The sequence below is a fragment of the Jaculus jaculus genome, chromosome 14, assembly GCF_020740685.1.
Source record: "Jaculus jaculus isolate mJacJac1 chromosome 14, mJacJac1.mat.Y.cur, whole genome shotgun sequence".
Classification (NCBI taxonomy): domain Eukaryota; kingdom Metazoa; phylum Chordata; class Mammalia; order Rodentia; family Dipodidae; genus Jaculus; species Jaculus jaculus.
In genome coordinates this window covers 33,837,351-33,858,700 of record NC_059115.1, presented here as the reverse complement: position 1 = coordinate 33,858,700, position 21,350 = coordinate 33,837,351, and the positions used below count along the sequence as shown (strand labels likewise).

The 21,350-nt window shown below is 42.4% G+C and overlaps 1 protein-coding gene across 3 annotated transcripts in view; it reads left to right on the top strand.

Annotated features, from left to right (window-relative positions):
* The first annotated feature begins 229 nt into the window (after positions 1 to 229).
* Cav3 (caveolin 3) overlaps positions 230 to 21,350 on the top strand; it is a 91,703-nt gene continuing 70,582 nt past the window's right edge. Inside the window, exons 1-2 of one of the 3 annotated variants that reach the window (XM_045133908.1) lie at positions 230 to 908; positions 18,223 to 18,329. Coding sequence is in view for 1 of the 3 variants with exons in the window: in XM_004651481.2 (XP_004651538.2) it covers positions 874 to 908 (35 nt within the window). In the remaining 2 variants the exon portion in view is untranslated. Of the gene's footprint in view, positions 909 to 9,244; positions 9,370 to 18,222; positions 18,330 to 21,350 lie in introns of those variants that run through there. The other 2 variants (XM_045133909.1, XM_004651481.2) reach the window with 2 other exon arrangements.

Here is a 21,350-nt window from a genome sequence, read left to right as displayed (position 1 = left end):
TCACCAGCAAGGATCGGGGGCAGCTGGGCAGAAAGGTACTACTTTTCCCTGGAATCTAAGTAGGCTGCCACAGGAAGTGTCACTCACTCTGGGAGATTATCTTCCCCCCACAGTTGACCCTTCCTGGAAATGCCCTCACAAGCCTGCGCAAGAGGCGTGTCTCTTCCTTCCCGCCTGCTCCGACCGAGCTGGCAGCAGAGACCCGCAGTCACACGCTCGTGCTGCACGCCTCCGGGACGAGCGCCCGCTGGCCTCCGCAAGCTCTGCCTTGCAGCCTGCCACAGCACAACGTGCACAGCCACCCTCGCGGGCCTTGATGGGGCGCCTAGCCAGCCACCCCTCCTTCCCTTCACTCCAGAAAATCCTGAGCAACTGCTCCTCTCACACCCTATCTCAGGTCGTGCACTGACCAACATTTAGTCAAAACGGCGGAGGAGCAATAGCGTTAGAGAAAGCCACCTTTCTTACTTCACGGATAAGGAAACAGGCCTTCAGCAGACGCACACACAGAACATCACAAACCTGGAGACCAGCAGGTATGAGGCTGAGGCTTGACTCTGACTGCTAGCCCGATGCTCTGACTTCCTCTCCTGCTGCCCTCCAGTGCTGCAGGAGTCCTCACTGTGCCCCAGCCTACAGGAATGAGCCAAGATCCATGTTTCCACTGCACAGAACAACAAATTAAGGCAGCCAAAGGACCACCCAGATGAGTTAGCAAGAAAAGCAGAAGCTCATCTCTCCTGCCAGCCATGTTTGGATGAGAATTATCATGCCACAGACTGAGCTTCTACTCTCTGGCACCTAACCCCAGCCTCACCTGAGAGCTGTCCCTGCCATTTATGCCTGCTCTTTTCCCAGTACATCTTCTGATTCATGTTCAACTGCAAGAGTCCTTTGGTATCGAAAAGGTAAGAAGCTGACTGCAATTATTTTGGGATGGTACATCTCAGCTGCCAGGGAAGAAGAGAGAAAATGAGTGAGAATAATTAATCGGGAGGCTGGGGGTGCAGCTCAGACAGCTGTGCCTGTCTAGCAGGCCCAAGGCCCTGTTTGATCCATAGCATTGAATAAACCTAGCATGGAGGCTCACGCTTGTCATCCCGGCACTGGGGAGGTAGAGGCCGGAGGGTCAGAAGCTCAAGGTCATCCTTAAATATATAGTGAGTCTGAGGACAGTCTGGAATACATGAGACCCTGTATCCCCTGCCCCCCCCAAAAAAAAGATGGAAAGGAGGAAGATAAAGAGATGTGAATGAAGGCAGGAGGATGGGGAGCAGGGGTACAAGGAAAGGAGCACTGCCAGCCACAAAAGACCCTGGGACATCGATGATTTTCCCACCCCAAGGATCCATAACAGCCCCAAACGACTTTGTTAATAAGCACAGTCTGTTGAAATCAAACTCTGCAGTGAAACCCAAATCCAGTGTAGCTTGCCCAACCTCCCCTAAATAGGGGAAAGGGCAGTCTGACTCAGAGACAAACCTTAGCTAGGAAAAAAGATGAATATGATTATCGAAGCCTGTCAGAGCAGGGAGAGAGTACAAAGATCACTGGGTGTGCCCTCAACCATCAACCGCAAAACCAAACCAACTATACCTGCTTCCTTTAATGTCATCAGAAATGTCTAAACAAATTAAATGTCATCATGAAAGACAGTAGCAATTTTAGATGAAAACCACTTTGTGCCTGCAAGAGAAATGGGTTGTCGTTTTACTCACATCCCTACCAGCCTGCCGCTCTGCCCCGTCCTGTGCCATCGGCTAAAATTTGTAACAACGTCACCAAGGTCATTGTCAACGCAAATGCTAATGACTTCCTCTTTTTTATAGTGATAAAAATAAGAGACTAACAATTAATGTTCAGGAGGTTGAGGAGGCAGCTTGAACACCCCCCCCCCCTTTGAAGTCAGTTTGACTAAATTGTCTTGATAGCTAAGTTGAGACTGAGTTCTAAGAGCACCTCTGGGAGAACTGGAAAAGACAGAGAGCAGATGAAGGGTTCCTTGCAAGGACTCAAGTGTGCTTGTCAACCAAAATACCAGTCTCAGTTTGCTGCTGCTATAACAGAATGCTCCTGGCGGGGTGATTTTATGAAGAAAAATGTTTGGTCAGGTCGTGGTTCTGGCAGCTGAAGTCCAAGGTAGAGCAGCTGCATCTGGTGAGGACAGAGAAAGCACTCAAGTGGGGAGTGGAAAGGGAGCTGAACTCCCTCTATGGCTAACTGATCCCACAAGCACGTCACCATCCATTCATGAAGAGCACGGCATCTAGAACCCAAGGGCTCTCACTAGGCCCTAACTTCCTCCCAACAGTGCCACATGGATTAATGTCCCAATACATGAACCTTGCAGAGAAATGCTCAAGCCACAGCACTGCCAAGTCTAAAGACTAAAAACAAATGTCTAGCACATTATATTCAAAGTTCTTGGTCCAAGCTCCCAAGCAATAGACACTAGCAGACATATTCAACCTGCAGGCCACAGGCTGCATGTGTCCCAGGATAGCTAGGAATGTGGCCCAATGCATTTGTAGATGACAGCATCATATCACAGTGTCAGGACACATCATGTCACAGTGTCCAACAGGAGGTAGGACAGTCCTACAGGGGTGGAATGAGGCTGTAAGTAGTTAGAGAGAGACACCTGTAAGTGAGGAAGCCAGGCAAGGGGAAGGGGAAAAGCCAAGCAGAGGTCATTTGGGGAGGCTGAGTTTCACTCAGTACCCCCAAGTCAACTCACTGAGGAAGCTGGCTTGCAAAGTTTCATACACAGCTACTGGAATCATGAGGTCTGAACCCCCTTAAGACCCTTGTCCCTCTTCCTGTGGACAAACGTGAGCACGCAGATTTCTATACTTCTTTTATATATAAAGGTAGCTAGCATAAAGAGTTTGAATATTGTGATTTGCATGCCTGGCCCCATAGACTCAAGTGTTACATTACAACTGAGTTCACGGCTTCAGCCCCAGGCAAGCAGGCTCCTGCCTAGAGGAGCGTGTCACGGGCGGGTCTGAATTCCAGCCAAAAAGGTGTAGAGAATAGTTCTAAGTTCTGGCGGATTTGTGCCTGCTGGTGTCAGTGCTCCTTTGCCGCGGTGGGCGGTGGTCACTCTCTGCTTAGAACTGTGGAAGGACGCGGCCTCTGCCATTGCGGGCTCCCCGGACCGGGAAAGCTGAAATAAATGCCTTCCTTTCATAAACTGTGTCTGTTCTGAAGTTCAACTCAGCAACGTTTTGGTGACTATGACAAATGTTCTCACACTAAAGAAATGATAAGTGTTTAAAGTTACAGACAGGCTAATTTATCCTAATTTGATCACTCTACCATGAATACATGTATTCAAATCATCACATTGTACCCTATAAGTAGGTTCAATTATTGTGTCAGTAAAAAAAAAAAAAAACTTAAAAAATATACACAGTTGTTACTATGCATCCTTGTGGAATTGGACTTAGGGCATCCCATCTTCTCCCCAAAGATACCAAAACCCAAGAATGCCCAGGCCCTTGCAGTATTTGCAAACAAGTGCCTTTAACTACAGAGCCCTCTCGCCAGCTGGACAGTGTACTGCTTGATAGAGCTTGCACACCTTAAATCAGAGCTGCTTGAACTTTCTTCACTTGTGATCCTTTTCTGATGAGATATTTTATGCAACCTCATATATATATAATAAGTGTATATATCAAATACTTACTGATAAATAAATCATAAATTTTAAAACAATTCCTTATTATAGATACAGTTATTTAAGACAACAGCAAATTTGCATACTGGATGGATGTGCTTGTCAGATTTTACAAAGAGTTGAATCTTGGCTGAATATCTGCAGCAGCAGGATGTGGAGAAGCCTCCTTCTTCAGAGCCAATCAATGTTCTGAGTTTATAATTGTCAATGATGAGAAGGCTGCTTTGCATAAATATGCAGTATAAAATGGCTGAAGTATGTTTAGAGGTGTTGTAGACAATTCCACACTGCTGGGATGAGCCTCCAAAGCAGACACAGTTTATGGGGGGAGGGATTTACTTGAAGCTCACAGCTCCAGGGCAAGTCCCACTTATGGTGGAGGAAGCTGGTCCTCCTTCATCCAAGGAGACAGAAAAGCCACCAGCAGCACCAACAGCAAAAGGGAAAAAAAGAAAAGGAAAAAAATCACAGGGAAACAGCAGGGAACCCAGGCAGAGCTCAAGCACCCTGCTTATCTTTAGACTGGAAGTCAGATTGGCCCCCAAATGCACCTTTGTGCTAGGCCCCAGGATCCACCCCTCAGTGACACCTCTTCCAGGCAGGTGGCTAGAAATCCTAGTTACAAACTCTGATAAAATTCCTGAGTCTACTGGGGGACATAAATTCAAACACCACAAGGGCCATTTCAGAAATTGTTGGAAATTCTATCCTAATCTTAAGCCAAAATTCACCAAATGATTTTTTTAAAACCGGAGTTGGCAACTGAAATAGTAATTTTTAAAATCAAACATTCTAACAGAAAGCAATCCAAAGACATGCTAATTTGCTACATGCTGAGGAGTAATGGTAGGGAAATATACAAAGGCTTGGTTTTCTTTTTATAATGAAACCATTATGTCTATAGGAGCAAATCTTTGTGCAGTAAAATACCACAAGCCATCACACACCAAGGCCACACTTACACCTCCTCCAGAAAACCTGGCATCACATGTGCTATGGGAATGGTTGTTCTGTGACATTGTTTAGAAAAAGTGTCAAGGAAAAAAGTTTATATTTATTCAATACAAATGCAATTTTTCTGAATGTTTTCAGTTGGTTGTGTGTTGAATCTGTAACCACAGACCCAGAGGGCTGGCTGAACTCATACACATAGCATGTGATTGAAGGAGGAGGAGGTGCGGGGACAGGGAGGAGAAAGGGAAGAGAAAGGGAGAAAGAGAAAAAGTAGTTGTGATTCTAACAGGTAAGTGGAGCCACAGTAGCTGCAGGGAACAGGGAAAAGACATACTACTCAACAACGTGGGGAGCTACCATTTTTAATCACATAAAAAGGTCTTTCCCTGGATATTACAAAAACAGAGCAACTGTAACATCTATCAAGTCTAACCAGGCTCGTACCCCTGTGGCATTAACAAGACCTAAGTATTTGTGGGTCAGCACTCAGCTCTTGCCCACAAAGAAAAATGGACTTGGGCTTCAGCAGATGACTTCTCCAGCCCTCATGGTTTTTCCCTCAAGTGCTGGGCAGTGATAAGACTTCTGCAATGACCAAATTTTTCTTGTTTTCTTGTCCAAGAGGCTGATCTTGACACTAGCATGGTTGATATGGCATGAGTAGACACGAGCCCTTCCCCTTGTGAAGCTTGTTATTTCTAAGAACCATGGCCCAGGGTCCCTAGGGCCTGGAGCAGGCAAGGAGCGCAGCAGCAGAAACAAGCCGTGAGCACAATTCTCCATCGCAGGAATAAATTAACCTTAAAATGGAGATTCTCAGTTGTTATTTTTCCAACCTTTGGCTGTGGAATGAGATAAAACAGTACTGTAGATTTATATGTAATTGTTTTCTCAAATGAAGCTTTGGCAATCCACAAACTCACTAAATCTCAACCACATTAAGTTCTTATTATTCCTGTCATAAAAAACACACTATTTCAGACACAATTTTCACAACCTAGGTGGATAACTCTATACTCCAGCCCCATCCAGCTTCATATGCCAAAGAAAAGTGCACTTTATTAGAGAGGAAGGGAAGAAAGAGGGATGGTAAACCATCTATAAAGCTTTTTCTTGGCAACTCAAATAAATCTGATTGGCTTGATGGGAAAAGACTCTCCCATAATGTGAAACCTCAGTCTAACCTAGTAAACAATGAAAAACAATTTTAATTATTTGTACTTTGTTGTACTTTTAAACTATAAAAACACCACTTTTAAAGACAGCAACCTTAAGGTAGCTTAAGTAGCCAAAGGTGGGACAAGCTAGGCAATAAAATGTGTAAATATAATATTTGATCATAACACAAAGAATAAGATAAATAACCATAGCCCATAGTAATATAGAGAATATTAAATAACAAGTGATAGAGAAGGGATGACTCTTCCTTCAAGAACAACTGCAATCAACAAATGAAGGAGTAATGAAGACACTGAAAACCAGTGTCAGCTGTGACACCACAGTACCCACAGGTAGATCCACCAAACAAGACTAAAACTTTGAGAGAAGTTTAAGGAGAAACAGTATTTGATAATCTCAAAGAATTCCCTTTCCCATGCTTATTATTTGCAAAATAGAAAATGACAACTTGACAGTGGCTGTCAAATTGTGGTTGTGTGCTTACACAGCCACCACCTTCCCCACATGATCAAGGTTAACACTGCCAGGAGTGGAGGTACTGAAGGACTCAGGAACCAGATGGACGCCATGACAGGCTTCAGAGTCCTCAGTAGGCCTAAGTTTCTGTTTCCTGGCAAGGTCTAAGTTTTTATTTTCCAGTAAGGATGGGCTTAACAGTTACTGGATACTGATTATGCCATACATTCCTGAAGTCATAAGATAAGTTCAATGCCCCTAGCTCCAGCCCACTGACCTTGCCGTAAGGGTAGGCTTAACAGTTAAACCGATTATGCCATACATTGTGCCATACAGTTCTGAAGTCATGAGACATTCCTGTAGTCATAGATGAGCTCAACTCTCCTAGCTCCAGCCCTCCAACTTTGCCTGCCAAAATCCTAAGCCAACCAGAAGAGTAGACTGTTTAAATCAACCAATCATGTATCCATCCCCTTCTTCTATGTTCAAATCCCTATAAAAACCCTACCCTCCCACTACTTGGGGCTCTTACAAGGATCCACTACATTGGTGAAGTCAAGAGAGTGAGCTTAAGCCCAAATTAAAGCTCCTTGCCCTTGTATACATGTTTGGTTCTCCTTGGTGGTCACTGGGGGTGCCGAAAACTGGGCATAACAGTACCACCTTCAGGTACCTCTGGTGCCATGCCTTGAATAGAGCACCTCACCAGTGTGGCATCCCTCCCCATATCTACCACCACCACCTACCATGACATGAAAAGATAGCAGACAAACACAAAGGAAGGGACAGTCTACAAAATACCTAACCTAAACTCTTCAAAACTATCCCCAATATGACTGTGACCTCTCATAAAAGGTGAGTAGAGACTGAGGGATTGTCATCGTTTCCAGAGACATAGGATTAAATGCAATGTGGAATCTTGGATTGGATTCTGGACCAGAACACAGACACGAGTGGGAAACAGATGAGATCTGTACAGTCCACATTCATATTAGCTTCTGTTACAGTCAGGTTTACATTGCGGGCAGAAAACACCTCACCAACAGCAGCGTATGTGAAAAGTGGGTTTACTGTGGCTTATAGACTTGAAGAGAAGCTCCATGATGGCAGGGGAAAATGATGGCTTCAGCAGAGGGTGATATCACTTCCTGGGCAACATCAGATGGACAACAATAACAGCAGAGTGTGCTAAACACTAGCAAGAGGAAGCTGGCTATAACACCCATAAGCCCTCCCCCAACAATACACTACCTCCTGGAGGATTTAATTCCCAAATTTCCATCAGCTGGGGACATGGCATTCAGAACACCTAAATTTATGGGAAACACCTGAATGAAACCATCATATTCCACCCTGGCCCCCATAAACTGATAACCATACATGTTGTGAAATGTAATGCATTCAGTCCAACTTTAAAAGCCCCTATAGTTTTTACCAGTCCCAATGATGTTCAAATATCCCCACAATCCAAGGTCTTTTAACTGAGCCATAATACCAAATAATAAAACAAAAGAAAACACAAGCCATAATTGAGAATAAACATTCACACTGCAAAAGCTGGCATTTGGTATAGCAAAGAAAGATTCAACTAACACAAGATTTAAACATGGCAAGCATCAAACTCTGTAGCTCCAAATCCAACAACTCTAATCAATGACAAGTCTCCAAGTCCAATAATTCTAGCCCTGACAAGTCTCTGGAGTTCCAATTTTGTCCCTCCAGCTAAGCTACTTACAGTCCCAGAAAACTTCATCTGGTGCTGGCAGCTCTCTTTGACAGCAATCCCATAGTCCTGGCATCTCCACTGGGTCTCCACTGCAACCCACGGTTCAATCTCATGGCTCCATTGGGTATCCATGCAGGTAATCCAACAAGCTTGCTTCACATTGCCCATGGCCATTTCCAAAATACAATCCTGTGTTGCAAATCCAATGACCCTCAGCAATGATTAAGTTTTATGTCAACTTGATCTATTTAGGAATCCACAAACATTCCTCAGAAGTGGGTCTCTGAGTTGATTCCAGGAAGAATTAAAGGAGGAATTCCTTCCGCCAAGGCCAGCCCTTCCCCCAGAATAGGCAACTCCCCTCATAGGGGAGACATTATCTAAGGAAGCTCTGGAAAGGAAAGCATCCCCTCCTCCCACCTGGCTGCCTGTGTTGCTTGCTGCTTGCTGCTTTCCAGTGTGGACTAAAGACCAGCAGCTCTCCAGGAAGTCTCCAGATCTTCAGTGCTGGATTGGGACTGCTGAGGCATCCAGCCTCATGGACTGAGCAGCTACTGACTCTCAGGCCTGCAAAATGCTATTGTTGGACTGCCCTAAGCTAGTCCAATAAATTCCCTTTTAATGCAATTCATTCTATCAATTCTGTTCTTCTAGAGAACCCTGACTAATACAGATTGTGGTACCAGGAGTGGCACTAGAGAAACAGAATTATAAGAATGGATTTCCCTAGAAGGCATGGTGATATTTGGAGTTGATGCTCCAACTTCAGTGTGATTAAAGGCTCTACCAGTAACAAGGAGAGCACTTCTACTGGCAATAAGGAGGGCACTAAAACTCCTTGAGATAGATGTATTTGGTATGTTGAGTCATCTTGCGAAGAGTGAAGAATTTAATGACTCTGTATTTAAAACTTTTGAATATTTGTGGAAAAGTACAATGAATAATGATGCTGGAGAGTTCCTTCTAGCATCTCTCCATAAACTATTAAGGGAAAAGCAGAAGCTCAGAAAAGAAGCTCATGAACAACATCCATTATCTGAAGGCTTCTAAGGGTGCCCTGGAGGAGAATCTCCTCTCTAGCCAGAACAAGGCTCAAACTGCAGAAAACCAAACCCAAGCTCTCATTGTAAGATTGGCTAACTTGCTAGCCTGTCTAGTGTACAGTCTGAGCAACCAGAGGTCTAAGCTGCCCAGTGTAAGGAAAGTGCAAGAGAAAAGTAAAAGAGAACACTGGACTTGATCTCCACAGACTGTTTATTGAAAGGTACAGCGAAGGGCAGTGGGATGAAGGCTGAAGCACTGAGTCAGGCTGGAGTTCAGATTTATAAGGAACATCCTAAGGCCAACAGACTGAATCAGCTGCAGGTCCAAGGTAAGCAGATAAGACATCAAAGTTATTTTCTCAGAATAGGCTTTAGCAGAATTGACTAGGGTGGACTGGATGCCTCCACTCTATGGCCCTTTAATCTTAAGGTTAGTTATTAACTCTTTAGTTCCCTATAGTTTTCAAGGAAGTCTACTAACCCTTCAGTCCAGATTCCGGAAGGATAAAAAAGATTGGGGAGAAGTGAGGATGAGTGGGGCATGTAGGGGAGGACTGCTTGGACCACAACAGGGGTGAAGAGCTCTTTTCCAACTACTTCCTTCTGGAAGGGGCAGCAGATCTTTTGTGGTGTCTTGTGCAGTCCTGTGGAAGGTACATGTTTAGAGGCTGATATTCAGTGGACATGAAGAATTTAGTGAAATGAACTGTGGAATGAAGGTGAGGATTCTGTCTCAGAGGAATTCAGTGAGGCATCTGAGTATATAAGGACCAAGATGAAGGGTGAATATTATCATAATCAGGTAGTAATCATGTAAGAGACAGGATAGGTTGAACTTGAAGGTAGTAAACCTGTGAGTTTTTGTTTTTTTTTTTTTAACTTAAAATAATAGCTACTCTATCTGGTCACAGAAAGATGTCAAGTCACATGCAGAGACATAATATTATTGGCCATTAAAAAGGCTAATGCAGGGCTGGAGAGATGGCTTAGTGGTGAAGTGCTTGCCTGTGAAGCCTAAGGACCCCAGTTCGAGACTCGATTCCCCAAGACCCACATTAGCCAGATGCACAAGGGGGCGCACGCGTCTAGAGTTCATTTGCAGTGGCTGGAGGCCCTGGCGCACCCATTCTCTCTGTCTCTATCTGCTTCTTTATCTTTCTATCACTTTCAAATAAATAAATAAAATTTTTTTTTAAAAAAAGGCTAATGCAGCCCAAAATATTATTGCCTCTGGATTGGATGGGATTACTGTCCCATATACCCATGTACCATTTATTTCTCCGCATTTGCTGCATTCCAATGTTGAAAGTCTAGTGACAAAGTGTGGCTTCTGAAAGCCTCAGTTTTCAGTTCTCCATTTGATTTTGTTCCCTGTGTACATAGCAGGCTGTGGTTCCACATGGCTTTTATGAACAGGCAAGGTGGCAGCTCCTCAGAAGAGTGATAATTATCTGAGCTATTAGGAATTATTATTAGCCATTACAATCTGGTTAATATCTATGTATTAATTTTCTTGTATGTGATATGACATTTACAGGTAACATGAATATTATATCTAAGGTTGAAAAATAACAACATGGGTGGTAGGTAAGAAAACAGGTGTGCTGTCTGTAAGAAAGAAGGAATTATTAACTTGGATAGTGAGTTAATTGGAAATTTTAGAAAAATAAAGATTTGGCTCAGGTAAGATAGGAAGTTTAAGAGACTAGTATTGAATCAATATTTGAAACATCTTAAACAATTTTAAATTTAAATAGTGTAGAGACTAAGAAATTAATTAATTTAGAAGCTTAGTTGTCAGGCTTAAAGGATTGTATAAGTTCTTAACATAAAAAGATTATTGTTCCTACTTACTCCAAAGATCAACAGGTCTGACTTTACTTTAGATGAGCTAACAGAGGTATGTTAAGTTGAAAAAAAATTTTTTTTAATTTTTATTTGTTTATTTGAGAGTGACAGGCATAGAGAGAAAGAGGCAGATAGAGAGAGAGAGAATGGGCGCGCCAGGGCTTCCAGCCTCTACAAACGAACTCCAGACGCGTGCGCACCCTTGTGCATCTGGCTAACGTGGGACCTAGGGAACGGAGCCTCGAACCAGGGTCCTTAGGCTTCACAGGCAAGCGCTTAACCGCTAAGCCATCTCCCCAGCCCAAGTTGAAAATTTTTAAAGTTTGATTAATTTTACAGACACAATAATTTTTATATTATTAGGTCAGCATTTTGTGGATTTTTTTGTGGGTGTGTTTTTTAATTATTTTATTAATTAGTTTTGTATTCAGCAAATACAGTCAGTTTGGTACCATTATTAGGCTCATCCATGACCTGCCCCATCACCATTGGCCCCTCTTTGTTGAGGTATATGGGTTGTGCATTGTGGAGTTAGCCCACAGTTATGGGTAAGATAAATGTCTCTGCATATCATGACCCAACATGTGACTCTGACATTCCTTCCGCCCCCTGTTCCATAAAATTTCCCTGAGCCATGTTGGGTTCAATTTTGGTCTGCTTCAGTGATGAGGTGTTTGGGGCCTCTGAGGCTCTGGCTCTCTGATTTGGTAGGAGTTGATTTTTCTCTGTGTTGATCTCCTTCCCCCTTGTGCTGGTATCCAGTTCATCAGGAAAACAGCACCCTTGCTTGTTGCGCCAATTTTTCTTAGTTTCAGCCGGGACCCTTTTAGGTATGGTGGGGTGGCTCTCTCCTTAGGATCTACATCTATCTGAAAAAGAGAAGCACATTCTCCAATGGAGAGTAAGTTAGCACCAGGACAAATGAGATAATGCTTACTTTTTTATAGAGATTTCAAAAGGTGTAGGCCTTCTTGCAGCCCATGATTGATGGTAGCTTGATATTGGAGAGTGGGCTAATGTTTGGATATGGTTCTGACTAGTTTCCCAGCTCCAGCTATGGGTCCCGTACCACTGAAAGGCTACTTATTTTTGTGCATTGATTTTGTATCCTGATACTTTGCTATAGGAGTCAATCACCTACAGGAGTTTTGGGATGGAGTCTCTTGGGTCTCTTACATATACAATCATGTCATCAGCAAATAGAGCTAACTTAACTTCTTCCTTTCCAAATTGTATCCTTTTATTTCCTTCTCCTGTCTTATTGCTTGAGCTAGGACTTCCAGTGCTGTATTGAAGAGCAGAGGTGAGAGTGGACAACCCTGTCTTGTTCCTGATCTTAATGGGAATTCCTCCAGTCTCTCTCCATTAAGAATTATTTGGGCCTTTGGAGCTTTGTATATTGCCTTTATTATGTTAAGATATTAACCAATTATGCCAATTCTCTCCAATGTTTTGCTCATGAAGTGATGTTGGATCTTGTCAAAGGCCTTCTCTGCATCCATCAGAATGATCATGTGGTTTTTATGTTTAACCTTGTTTATATGGTGTATTACATTGACAGATTTCCATATGTTGAACCACCCCTGTGTTCCTGGGATGAATCCCACTTGGTCAAGGTGGATAATGTTTTTGATGTGTTGTTGGATTTGGTTTGTGAGGATTTTGTTCAGGATCTTTGCATCTGAGTTCATCAGGGAAATAGGCTGTCAGTGTTCTTTTCTTGTGGCATCTCTGCCTGGTTTTGGAATTAGGGTGATACTAGCTTCATAAAAGGAGTTGGGCAACTTTCTCTGTTCTCCAATTGTGTGGCACAGTTTGAGGAAGATTGGGTTGAGTTCTTCCATGAAGGTTTGATAGAATTCTGCTGAGAAGCCTAAAATTTATTCTTTTGTAGATGCTACAATAAAATATTAAAAGTACTTTTTCTAATATTATTATTATCATTTAACAACTGTGAAGTCCAGTTATGAAAATGGTTGAGTTGGGCAACTGCGACAGTGTCTTTAGCCTCCACTCCTGGCTCAGAGCCTATGGAAGTAATCTACTCAACCGCCTCAAATGAATGTGGAAATCAGCAAATCACTTCCCGTCTGGAAGTAGACCCATGTCTTACTTAGAGCCATCTCCACATGGTGTTTTTCTTATAATGAGTGATTCTCAAAGCCTTGGTAGAATAGGATCTGATCTTTTTCCTCAAAGACTCTCCTTTTCACCTCTGATCAAGTGAGTTGTTATTTGAAAGGCAAGGAAATGGCCACAGGAGATTGGGAGAAACTGAATATTCCGAGGGCTGGGGAACTCAGTGGATTGAGATGGATAAATGAGAAAGGTGCTATGGGGTGGACACTTGGAGGTAAAGAATGCAGTGCAGAGATAGAGGAGGGATTTTTGAGTAAAGATTCTTTTTAAAAAAATATTTTATTTATTTATGAGAGAGAGAGAGAGAGAGAGAGCCTGTAGCCACTGCAAATGAGTTCTAGATGCAAGCACCACCTTCTGTATCTGTCTTACTTGGGCACTGTGGAATTGAAACAGGGTTCTTAGGCTTTGCAAGCAAGCACCGTATGTGCTGAGCCATCTCTCCAGCCCCTAAACCATGATTCGTATGTGCATCAGGAATTGGAGTGGAGTCCCAGCTCTTATGGGCATTCTGCAACAGAAATCTGCTTTAGAGGCTCTTAAGAGACTTCTGTAAAGTTTTTTTAAGTTCTTATTTTATGAGAGAGAATGAGTGAGAGAGAATTGGTTATCGGGGCCTCTAGTGACTACAGTCAAACTCCAGACATGAGGGCCACCTTGTGCACATGGGTCACCTTGTGGGTCTGTAAGCATGGGTTCTGGAGAGTCAAGCCTGGGTCCTTAGGCTTTGTAGGCAAGGACCTTAACTGATAAGTCATCTCCCCAGCCTCTGTAAAGTTTTTTTGTTGTTGTTGTTGGTTTTGTTTTTTCAAGGCAGGATATTACTCTAGCTCAGGCTGACCTGGAATTCACTGTATATTCTCAGAATGGTCTCAAACTCATGGTGATACTTCTACCTCTCCCTCCCAAGTGCCAGAATTAAAGGCTTGCACCACTACACCCGGCTCCTATAAAGGTTTATAATCAGTAAAAACTTATCTTCTTTCCAAAATGCCTCAAAAAAAATCAAATAAGCAAAAGTAAAGAGGAAAATTCAATGAACATGTACACATGTTTGTATTTTTATGAGCCTATGGAGCCATAAAGTTAACAGGAAAATGGTTACTCTAAAGGGTGAGCCTGGAGTGGAGAAGGGAGAAGTTTTCCTTTATACTTCCTGTTTGATTTGACCTATTACACAAGCATTTAAAAAACATTTATTTATCAGAGAGAGAGAGAGAGAATGAGAATGGGAACACCATGGCCTCCTGCCACTGCAAACTCCAAATGCATGTGCCATCTTGTACTAAGGAATTGAACTTGAGTTATCGAGTTTTTCTCTCAAGCACCTTTAATCACTGAGAAATCCCACCTGTCCACATACAAGCATTGTAACTGAAATAATTACAGACTTACAGGAGAGTTGCAAAGAGAAATCTACATATGTCCTACACTCAGCTTCCCTTAATGTTAACCTGGGCCATTTATCTGTTTGTAGAGATCAAGTCTGGTGTTCTCTTTTGCTTTTCTCTTACATTTTCCTTATATTTGGTGCCATGACTTGGATTGAAGCACTCCAGGGCTTTGGGGCCGCATCCTTTCTTTTTCTTTCCTTCTTCTCTTCCCCACCTCCCTGCCAGTGTTTACTTCCTCAGTAGTACAGAAACTACACTGGCCGAGCTCACCATGTGGACTAAACAGTCACCTGTCTGACCTGAGACCTCTGATCTTTTGCGATTTCCATTCAGCCTCACGGCTCAGGGAGCTTTACTGATGCTCTGTGTAAGCCCAGTTTGACACCCAGCAGCTTTCTCCTCTTCTCCCTCTCACTCTGACCCTCAGATTGCATGAGCTCAGTGGCTTATCTGTGGAGACTGAGGAATTCTGGCCAATGGTACTCCCTGGTAAATATCCAAAATCCCTCTCTGAACTCAGCTGAGTCTCTGACAGCCCGTTGGGTAATTCACTGGGTCATATCTCTCTCTTCTTCTTCCTCCCCTTTCCAACCAGTCTTTTGAACTCCAGATAAGAGGCATCTTGCAGTGTGATCCACTGCATCCACACTGTAAGCAGATTTCAGCGGCAGGACAAGATATTCACTCTTGGTCTGTGAGGGAGGTATCCTGCCCCAGACCTTAGAAACTCCAGGAGTTTCTCACTTTTCAGTTTGTGGATGATTGGAGACTCTGGGAGCTTCCCAAGTGTTGTTCCACTGGATACCCCAAACACTGAGTGTGGGGATGCTTTCTCCTAATCTTTGGGTTTTTTTTTTTTTTTTCTTGTGTACTTCCTAAGCCTGGGAGACATCCCTGGTGGTAAGATTGGCCACTCTGGTCCTTGTCCTCCAAATTGGGTTCTAAATTATCTGTTCCAAAAAACCACTCCTTTAGCATGTCTTAAGGCTAATTTTTTTGGTTTATTTTTATTCATTTAGTTGAGAGCAAGAGAGAGAGAGAGAAAGAGGCAGATAGAAAGAATGGACATGCCAGGTCCTCCAGCCACTGTAAATGAACTCCAGATGCATGTGCCCCCTTGTGCATCTGGCTAACATGGGTTCTGGGGAATTGAACCTTGAACTGGGGTTCTTAGATTTCACAGGCAAGTGCCTAACCACTAAACAATCTCTCCAGCGCTCTCAAGGTTAATTTATAGGAGCTTGAACTTCCTGAATTCCTGCCTGCCAAATTACTACTCTGTTCAAATTTAGCTGCAACTTTGGGTTTCAACATTTTCACTCATCTTGATAATTTTCTCCAAGGACATGGCAAATGGTATGGCAAAAGGTACGTGAGGTTTCCTCCCCTGATTTTGCCCTAAAACTCTATCTCTCACACAGTTCTGTCAGCTGGCCATGACTTTCTAGGGTCTCTCCATCTCACACCAAATTGGAGCCATCTCACTGAATCAAATACAAACCCTGCCTTCTTAAAGAAATTCCTGTCTTCATTGGGCTTCTTTAACTTCTTCTGCACATGGATACCTAATTTCTCTCTCCTTGCTTTTCCCTTTTCTACCAGAGAAAAGCCTGTGGGGGTGGGGTGGGGGAGTGGGACAATCCCAGTAACCCAGCAACTGTCTCATAGCTACATAAAATAAAACAAACATAGGCACCTAGGGAGGTCCTTGCCTGTGGCTAATGGCTAGTAGAAAAAATAAAGAAAGAAAAAAAAGTCAGTTTTAAAATTTAAACTAAGGGCAGCTATTTCACTGTTCTTATGGTGGCTGCCTATTCCAGGCTCAAACCAAAATACCACAGTTTTTGGTATCCACCCTATCTCTCTCTCTTTTCACCATGGGCTCTCAAAACTCCCAGATGGTTGGAACCAATCTCCAACAGCCACATAGAATATTTCACCTGCCCTGCCTCCAATCATAGAGATTGCCATATGTACTTCATCTTTAGCCCTAAGAGGGAGTGAATAAGCCTCCATCTGTCTGTCTTCCTAAGGTACCTAAGAAGACAGAGATGGCTTCCTTGTCTTGTCCTCAGAGGACTTCCCTGGAAGCCTCCAATTAGAATGTCTGCTTGCCTTCTAAACTCTCTGTCCTTCCCCAGGAGAAGGTCACCGACCTCTATTTTCAGATCAGGGACTCCTGATCCTCAGATGCCCCAGCACCTCACACCCCCTATGGCCTCCCAAATTTCCAAAACTCTACTGGCCTCCCTGCTTGGTTGTCTCCTGATCAATCATAAAATTCCTGGCCTAAAAGGAGACATAAAGTTCAATTTTTTTGAACTTCATTTTTTAGTGCAATATGTTTTGGCCACAAAAGAAATTGGACAATGATTCCCTTTGTCTTAAAATGACACATTTGGCTTCCAAATTCGTAAAGCTCTTGATAACTTCATAAACTGGATCAGCAACTGCCTCTGTTCTTCTACCCTTGATCTCTTCTCTGTCAGTTCTGCTCTCTGATCCAGGCCCTCTTGGGGAAACAACCTTACTTCCACCCCAATTAAACAGTTCCTATTAGTGACCCATCCTTCCTTAGCACAACAAGATGACCACAAGCCCTCCTTTACTGTGTCACTACAAATTACAATCTCTCTCTCATTCTCGATCTGAGTATAATAATCCTAAAGTGCAGTTTGCTTATCCTGTTTCTGTTCAAAGTATAGCTGTAAAACTGGCCTTTGAGAATGGCCGCCAGCCCATTCTCCAGATTCCACTGGTTTCCTTGCACCTCTTGTTCTACCTTTTTGAAGTTTCCTAACATCATTTGCTTTCCCAGAGAAATCTGCACCTATGATCAACAGCCACATGGTGAGATGAGGACTCTGTTCTCTTCTGTATGGGTCTTCCTTTACCCATCATAAACAGTGGCCACACAGATTGTTCTTTATGGCTCCAGGTAGAATCAAAAGGATCTGCTCATCAAAACTCCTTGCCTTTCCAGAGGGCATTCAGGCCTCTCTCACATGTTAGAGTTCCCCCCACCAAAAAAAGTAAAAGTAAACTCTTCAGGAAAAGATGTCTCTTCATGGTTTATGTTCTTTATCATGTCTACTGTCAGCATGCCATTTCATGTCATGTGTTCTGTTTTATGTAGTCTGTTTTTATGTGTAACTAAACTCATGGTCACTAATTGGTCCAAAGGTTATGGTCATTAAGTGTCCTGATGCTTATAGATATTTAAGATAATGTTAAATTACTAAAACCAGGTGTATGATATATGTCTGACTTTATGTTCATGATTACTGTAACTATAGATATGTTTATATTCTAGGGTTTGATCCTGCCTCTAACAATGCCTTCTGAGCATTTATTATGACTTAAATCTTTAGAGAAATAAGTAATTTGGGCTTACTAACAAAACACAAACATATTGATAAGTTTTGCCTATATTTGTCAATGTTAAGATATGGTATACATGCTTTCTGTTGAATGAAACTACTGAAAAATATCATATTTATAATATTCCTAGCATATATTAGTCTCGATAGAATATAATCAATGTATCTATAAAAATGTATGAATACACCTAAGACTTTCAGTGAAACAATAGATATTGCACTTTCCTCTTCTGAAACTGCTGCAAGGAAAATTCCTTTATGATAGCTAATAGATCACAAAAATTCTGTAACAAGTTACAACTAAAGCTAAAAAAATAGGAACTGACACCAGGCCTGGCCCTTTTTACACAATATATGACTACCTTATTTAGCAGAAAGGAATGTCTTAACCCTACACACCATAAATCTCTTTCCTCTACAGGCAAGGGGAAATTCAAACAGAGGATTCTGGCACAGTGTTTGGGAACTCCATGCATGAAGCTTTGATGGAAGCTCTCTCCCTCTCTGTGAAGTGAATTCTGCCTAAAAGTGTGTCTTCAGTTGAGGTGTTTTCAGTTAAGATAAGATGGGTTAACATAAAAAACTGTTTCCTGTACTTCTCTTGCCTTGATTGTTTATCTAATTCAAACAACTTTGTGTCATCAGTTGGTAAATTCATTTATAGTGCTTTGCCTTATATTGAAATAAAAATTGTCATTAGAAAGTTTAAAATCTCCTGACCCTGGGCTGGAGAGATGGCTTAGCGGTTAAGCGCTTGCCTGTGAAGCCTAAGGACCCTGGTTCGAGGCTCGGTTCCCCAGGTCCCACGTTAGCCAGATGCACAAGGGGGCGCACGCGTCTGGAGTTCGTTTGCAGAGGCTTGAAAGCCCTGGCGCGCCCATTCTGTCTCTCTCCCACTGTCTTTCTCTCTGTGTCTATCGCTCTCAAATAAATAAATAAAAAATTAAAAAAAAAATCTCCTGACCCTAAGTTATGTCCTGTATTGTAATAGACTTTTGCATTGATAAAGTTCTATATTGCATAGTTTTCTGTACTGACACTGTAGTTTTTGTACTGTTTCAAGACCCTAATTTGTTTTACAGTTTCTGACCTGTACTGACAATCATCTTATGTTTCTTCTTACAAGATTGATATAAATGACCATTTACAGTTCCACCAGTTCACATCAGAGGACCCTATAGCAGACTAACTCCACCTTTCTGGGCCCCTTTTGATGGTTCTCCAAGGCTTAAAAGTCAACAGGAGTAGAGACTCCCTGTTTCACTGTCCCACTGCAGCTTAAAAATGTCAGTCTTGTACCCTCCTTCCATCTTCCAAAAACTTGAGGTCTGTTTCCACTGACATTAGACTTGAAGGTCATTAGAATACAGACCTAATTTCCTTTGTCCCTAACAACAACAACCACAAAAAATCCTCCTGACCATAAGTCTGATCTTAAACAAAGACATTAAATATATAATATGTACTAATAGATTATAAGGGTTGTAAAAGTATCTCTGATTAAGACAACTGAGTTATATCCAAGTGCTGAGCTTGTATATTTTGCATCTGACAAAGCCTGTATTTCATTGCATAAACATCTGTTTACAACAATAGGTTTCTTTTTGTTTAATTGACAACTTCCATGAGTGTAAACAATATCCCATGGTAATTCCCTCCCTTCTCCCACTTTCCCCTTTGAAATTCCACTCTCCATCAAATCCCCTCCCCCTCTTAATCAGTCTCTCTTTTATTTTGATGTCATGATCTTTTCTTCCTGTTATGATGGTCTTGTGTAGGTAGTGTCAGGCACTGTGAGGTCATGGATATCCACGCCATGTTGTGTCTGGAGGAGCATGTTGTAAGGAGTACTACTCTTCTTTCGGTTCTTACATCCTTTCTTCCACCTCTTCTGCAATTGACCCTGAGCCTTGGAAGGTGTGATAGAGATTCTTCTCAGCACCATGGTGCCTTCTGAGGCATCCCAAAGTCACTGCTATCTGAAAAGAGTAGCTTCTCTAACCAAAAGTGAGAGTAGCATTAATATGTAGGTATGAAGATTAAGAGAAGTGCTTACTGGGAAGTTTGGTGAGCATAGTATATACATTTATCCATTAGGTGTCTTAAGTGTTCTACTCTTATATGTGTTCTTATTAGGTAAAACTTTTATTTGTTTGCTATGAACTTATTTAAAAAACCCACAAAAGAAGACTTCTGGCCAAGATGGCTACCACCTAGCTGGGCTGCAAATCCTGGGGAAAGAAAGGCAAGACATCAAGGGTACACTGGGGCTTTTAGAGGAGCGTAATCTCCAAAAGATTGTCAGTGAGAGGGCACGGGGGGGTGGGGGACAGGGAATCGCGAATCCCCTTGCGGGCAGGCAGCGCACCCCTCCTCCCAAATAGCCACCGTGTCTGGCACCACTGCCACTCCATGATGATCTATGCCTGCGTGCAGAAGCTTAGACTGCTCCACACACTCAACCATCTACTGATCCAGCCATCATGTGTTTAGCAAATCCTGGTAATAACAAGGAATCCCTGATTTCCTCAGGAGCGGGTAGCCCACCCCTCCCCATATCCACAGCACAGGAAGTTTAGACTGCTCCGCCCACTCACTCACATACTGCTTCTGCTGCTGCATGCTCAGCGAACCAACACAAAACCAAACTTACAGAGTATATCAGGAAATTCTCCACAGAGAAGAAACAAATAATAAAACTCAAATGCCTACAGGAAGCAGATCACAATAACCAAACTCAGAGTAGGCACAAAAAACTTCAAAGTCCATGAAAACGCCAACACACATCTACCATCACAGTATGGCAGGGATCAAAACAAATGTCACAGTCATTACTCTAAACATTAATGGCCTTAATTCACCCATCAAGAAACACAAGCTAACAGGACGGATCAAAAAAATTAGACTCCTCAATCTGTTGCCTTCAAGAAACCTACCTCACCAGTAAAGACATACACCTCCTCAGGATGAAAGGGTGGAAAACAATAGTCCAAGCAAATGAGAATAAGAAACAAGCAGGCATAGCTATATTAATATCAAATAAAATAGACTTCAAACCAAAAATAATCAAAAAAGACAAAGAAGGCCATTTCCTACTTATCAAAGAAACAATCCATCAAGAGGATATCACAATCACAAATCTTTATGCACCAAACACAGGGGCACCACAGTTCATAAAACAAACACTGCTTGACAATAAAACAGAAATAACCACCAACACCATCATATCTGGGGACTTCAATACACCATTCCCAGTAATAGACAGATCATCCAAACAGAAACTCAACAGGGAAGTAAGAGAGCACAATAAACCCATATATCACTTAGACCTAATGGACATCTACAGAACATTCCATCCCAAATCCACAGACTACACATTCTTCTCAGCATCCCAAGGAACATTCTCTAAAATAGACCATATACTAGGTCACATATTTAGGAAGATTTTAATTAAAATCAGAGCATAAATTAATGAATTGGAAACCAAGGAAACAAATAAGACAATTAACAAAACAAAGAGCTGATTCTTTGAAAAAATAAACAAGATTG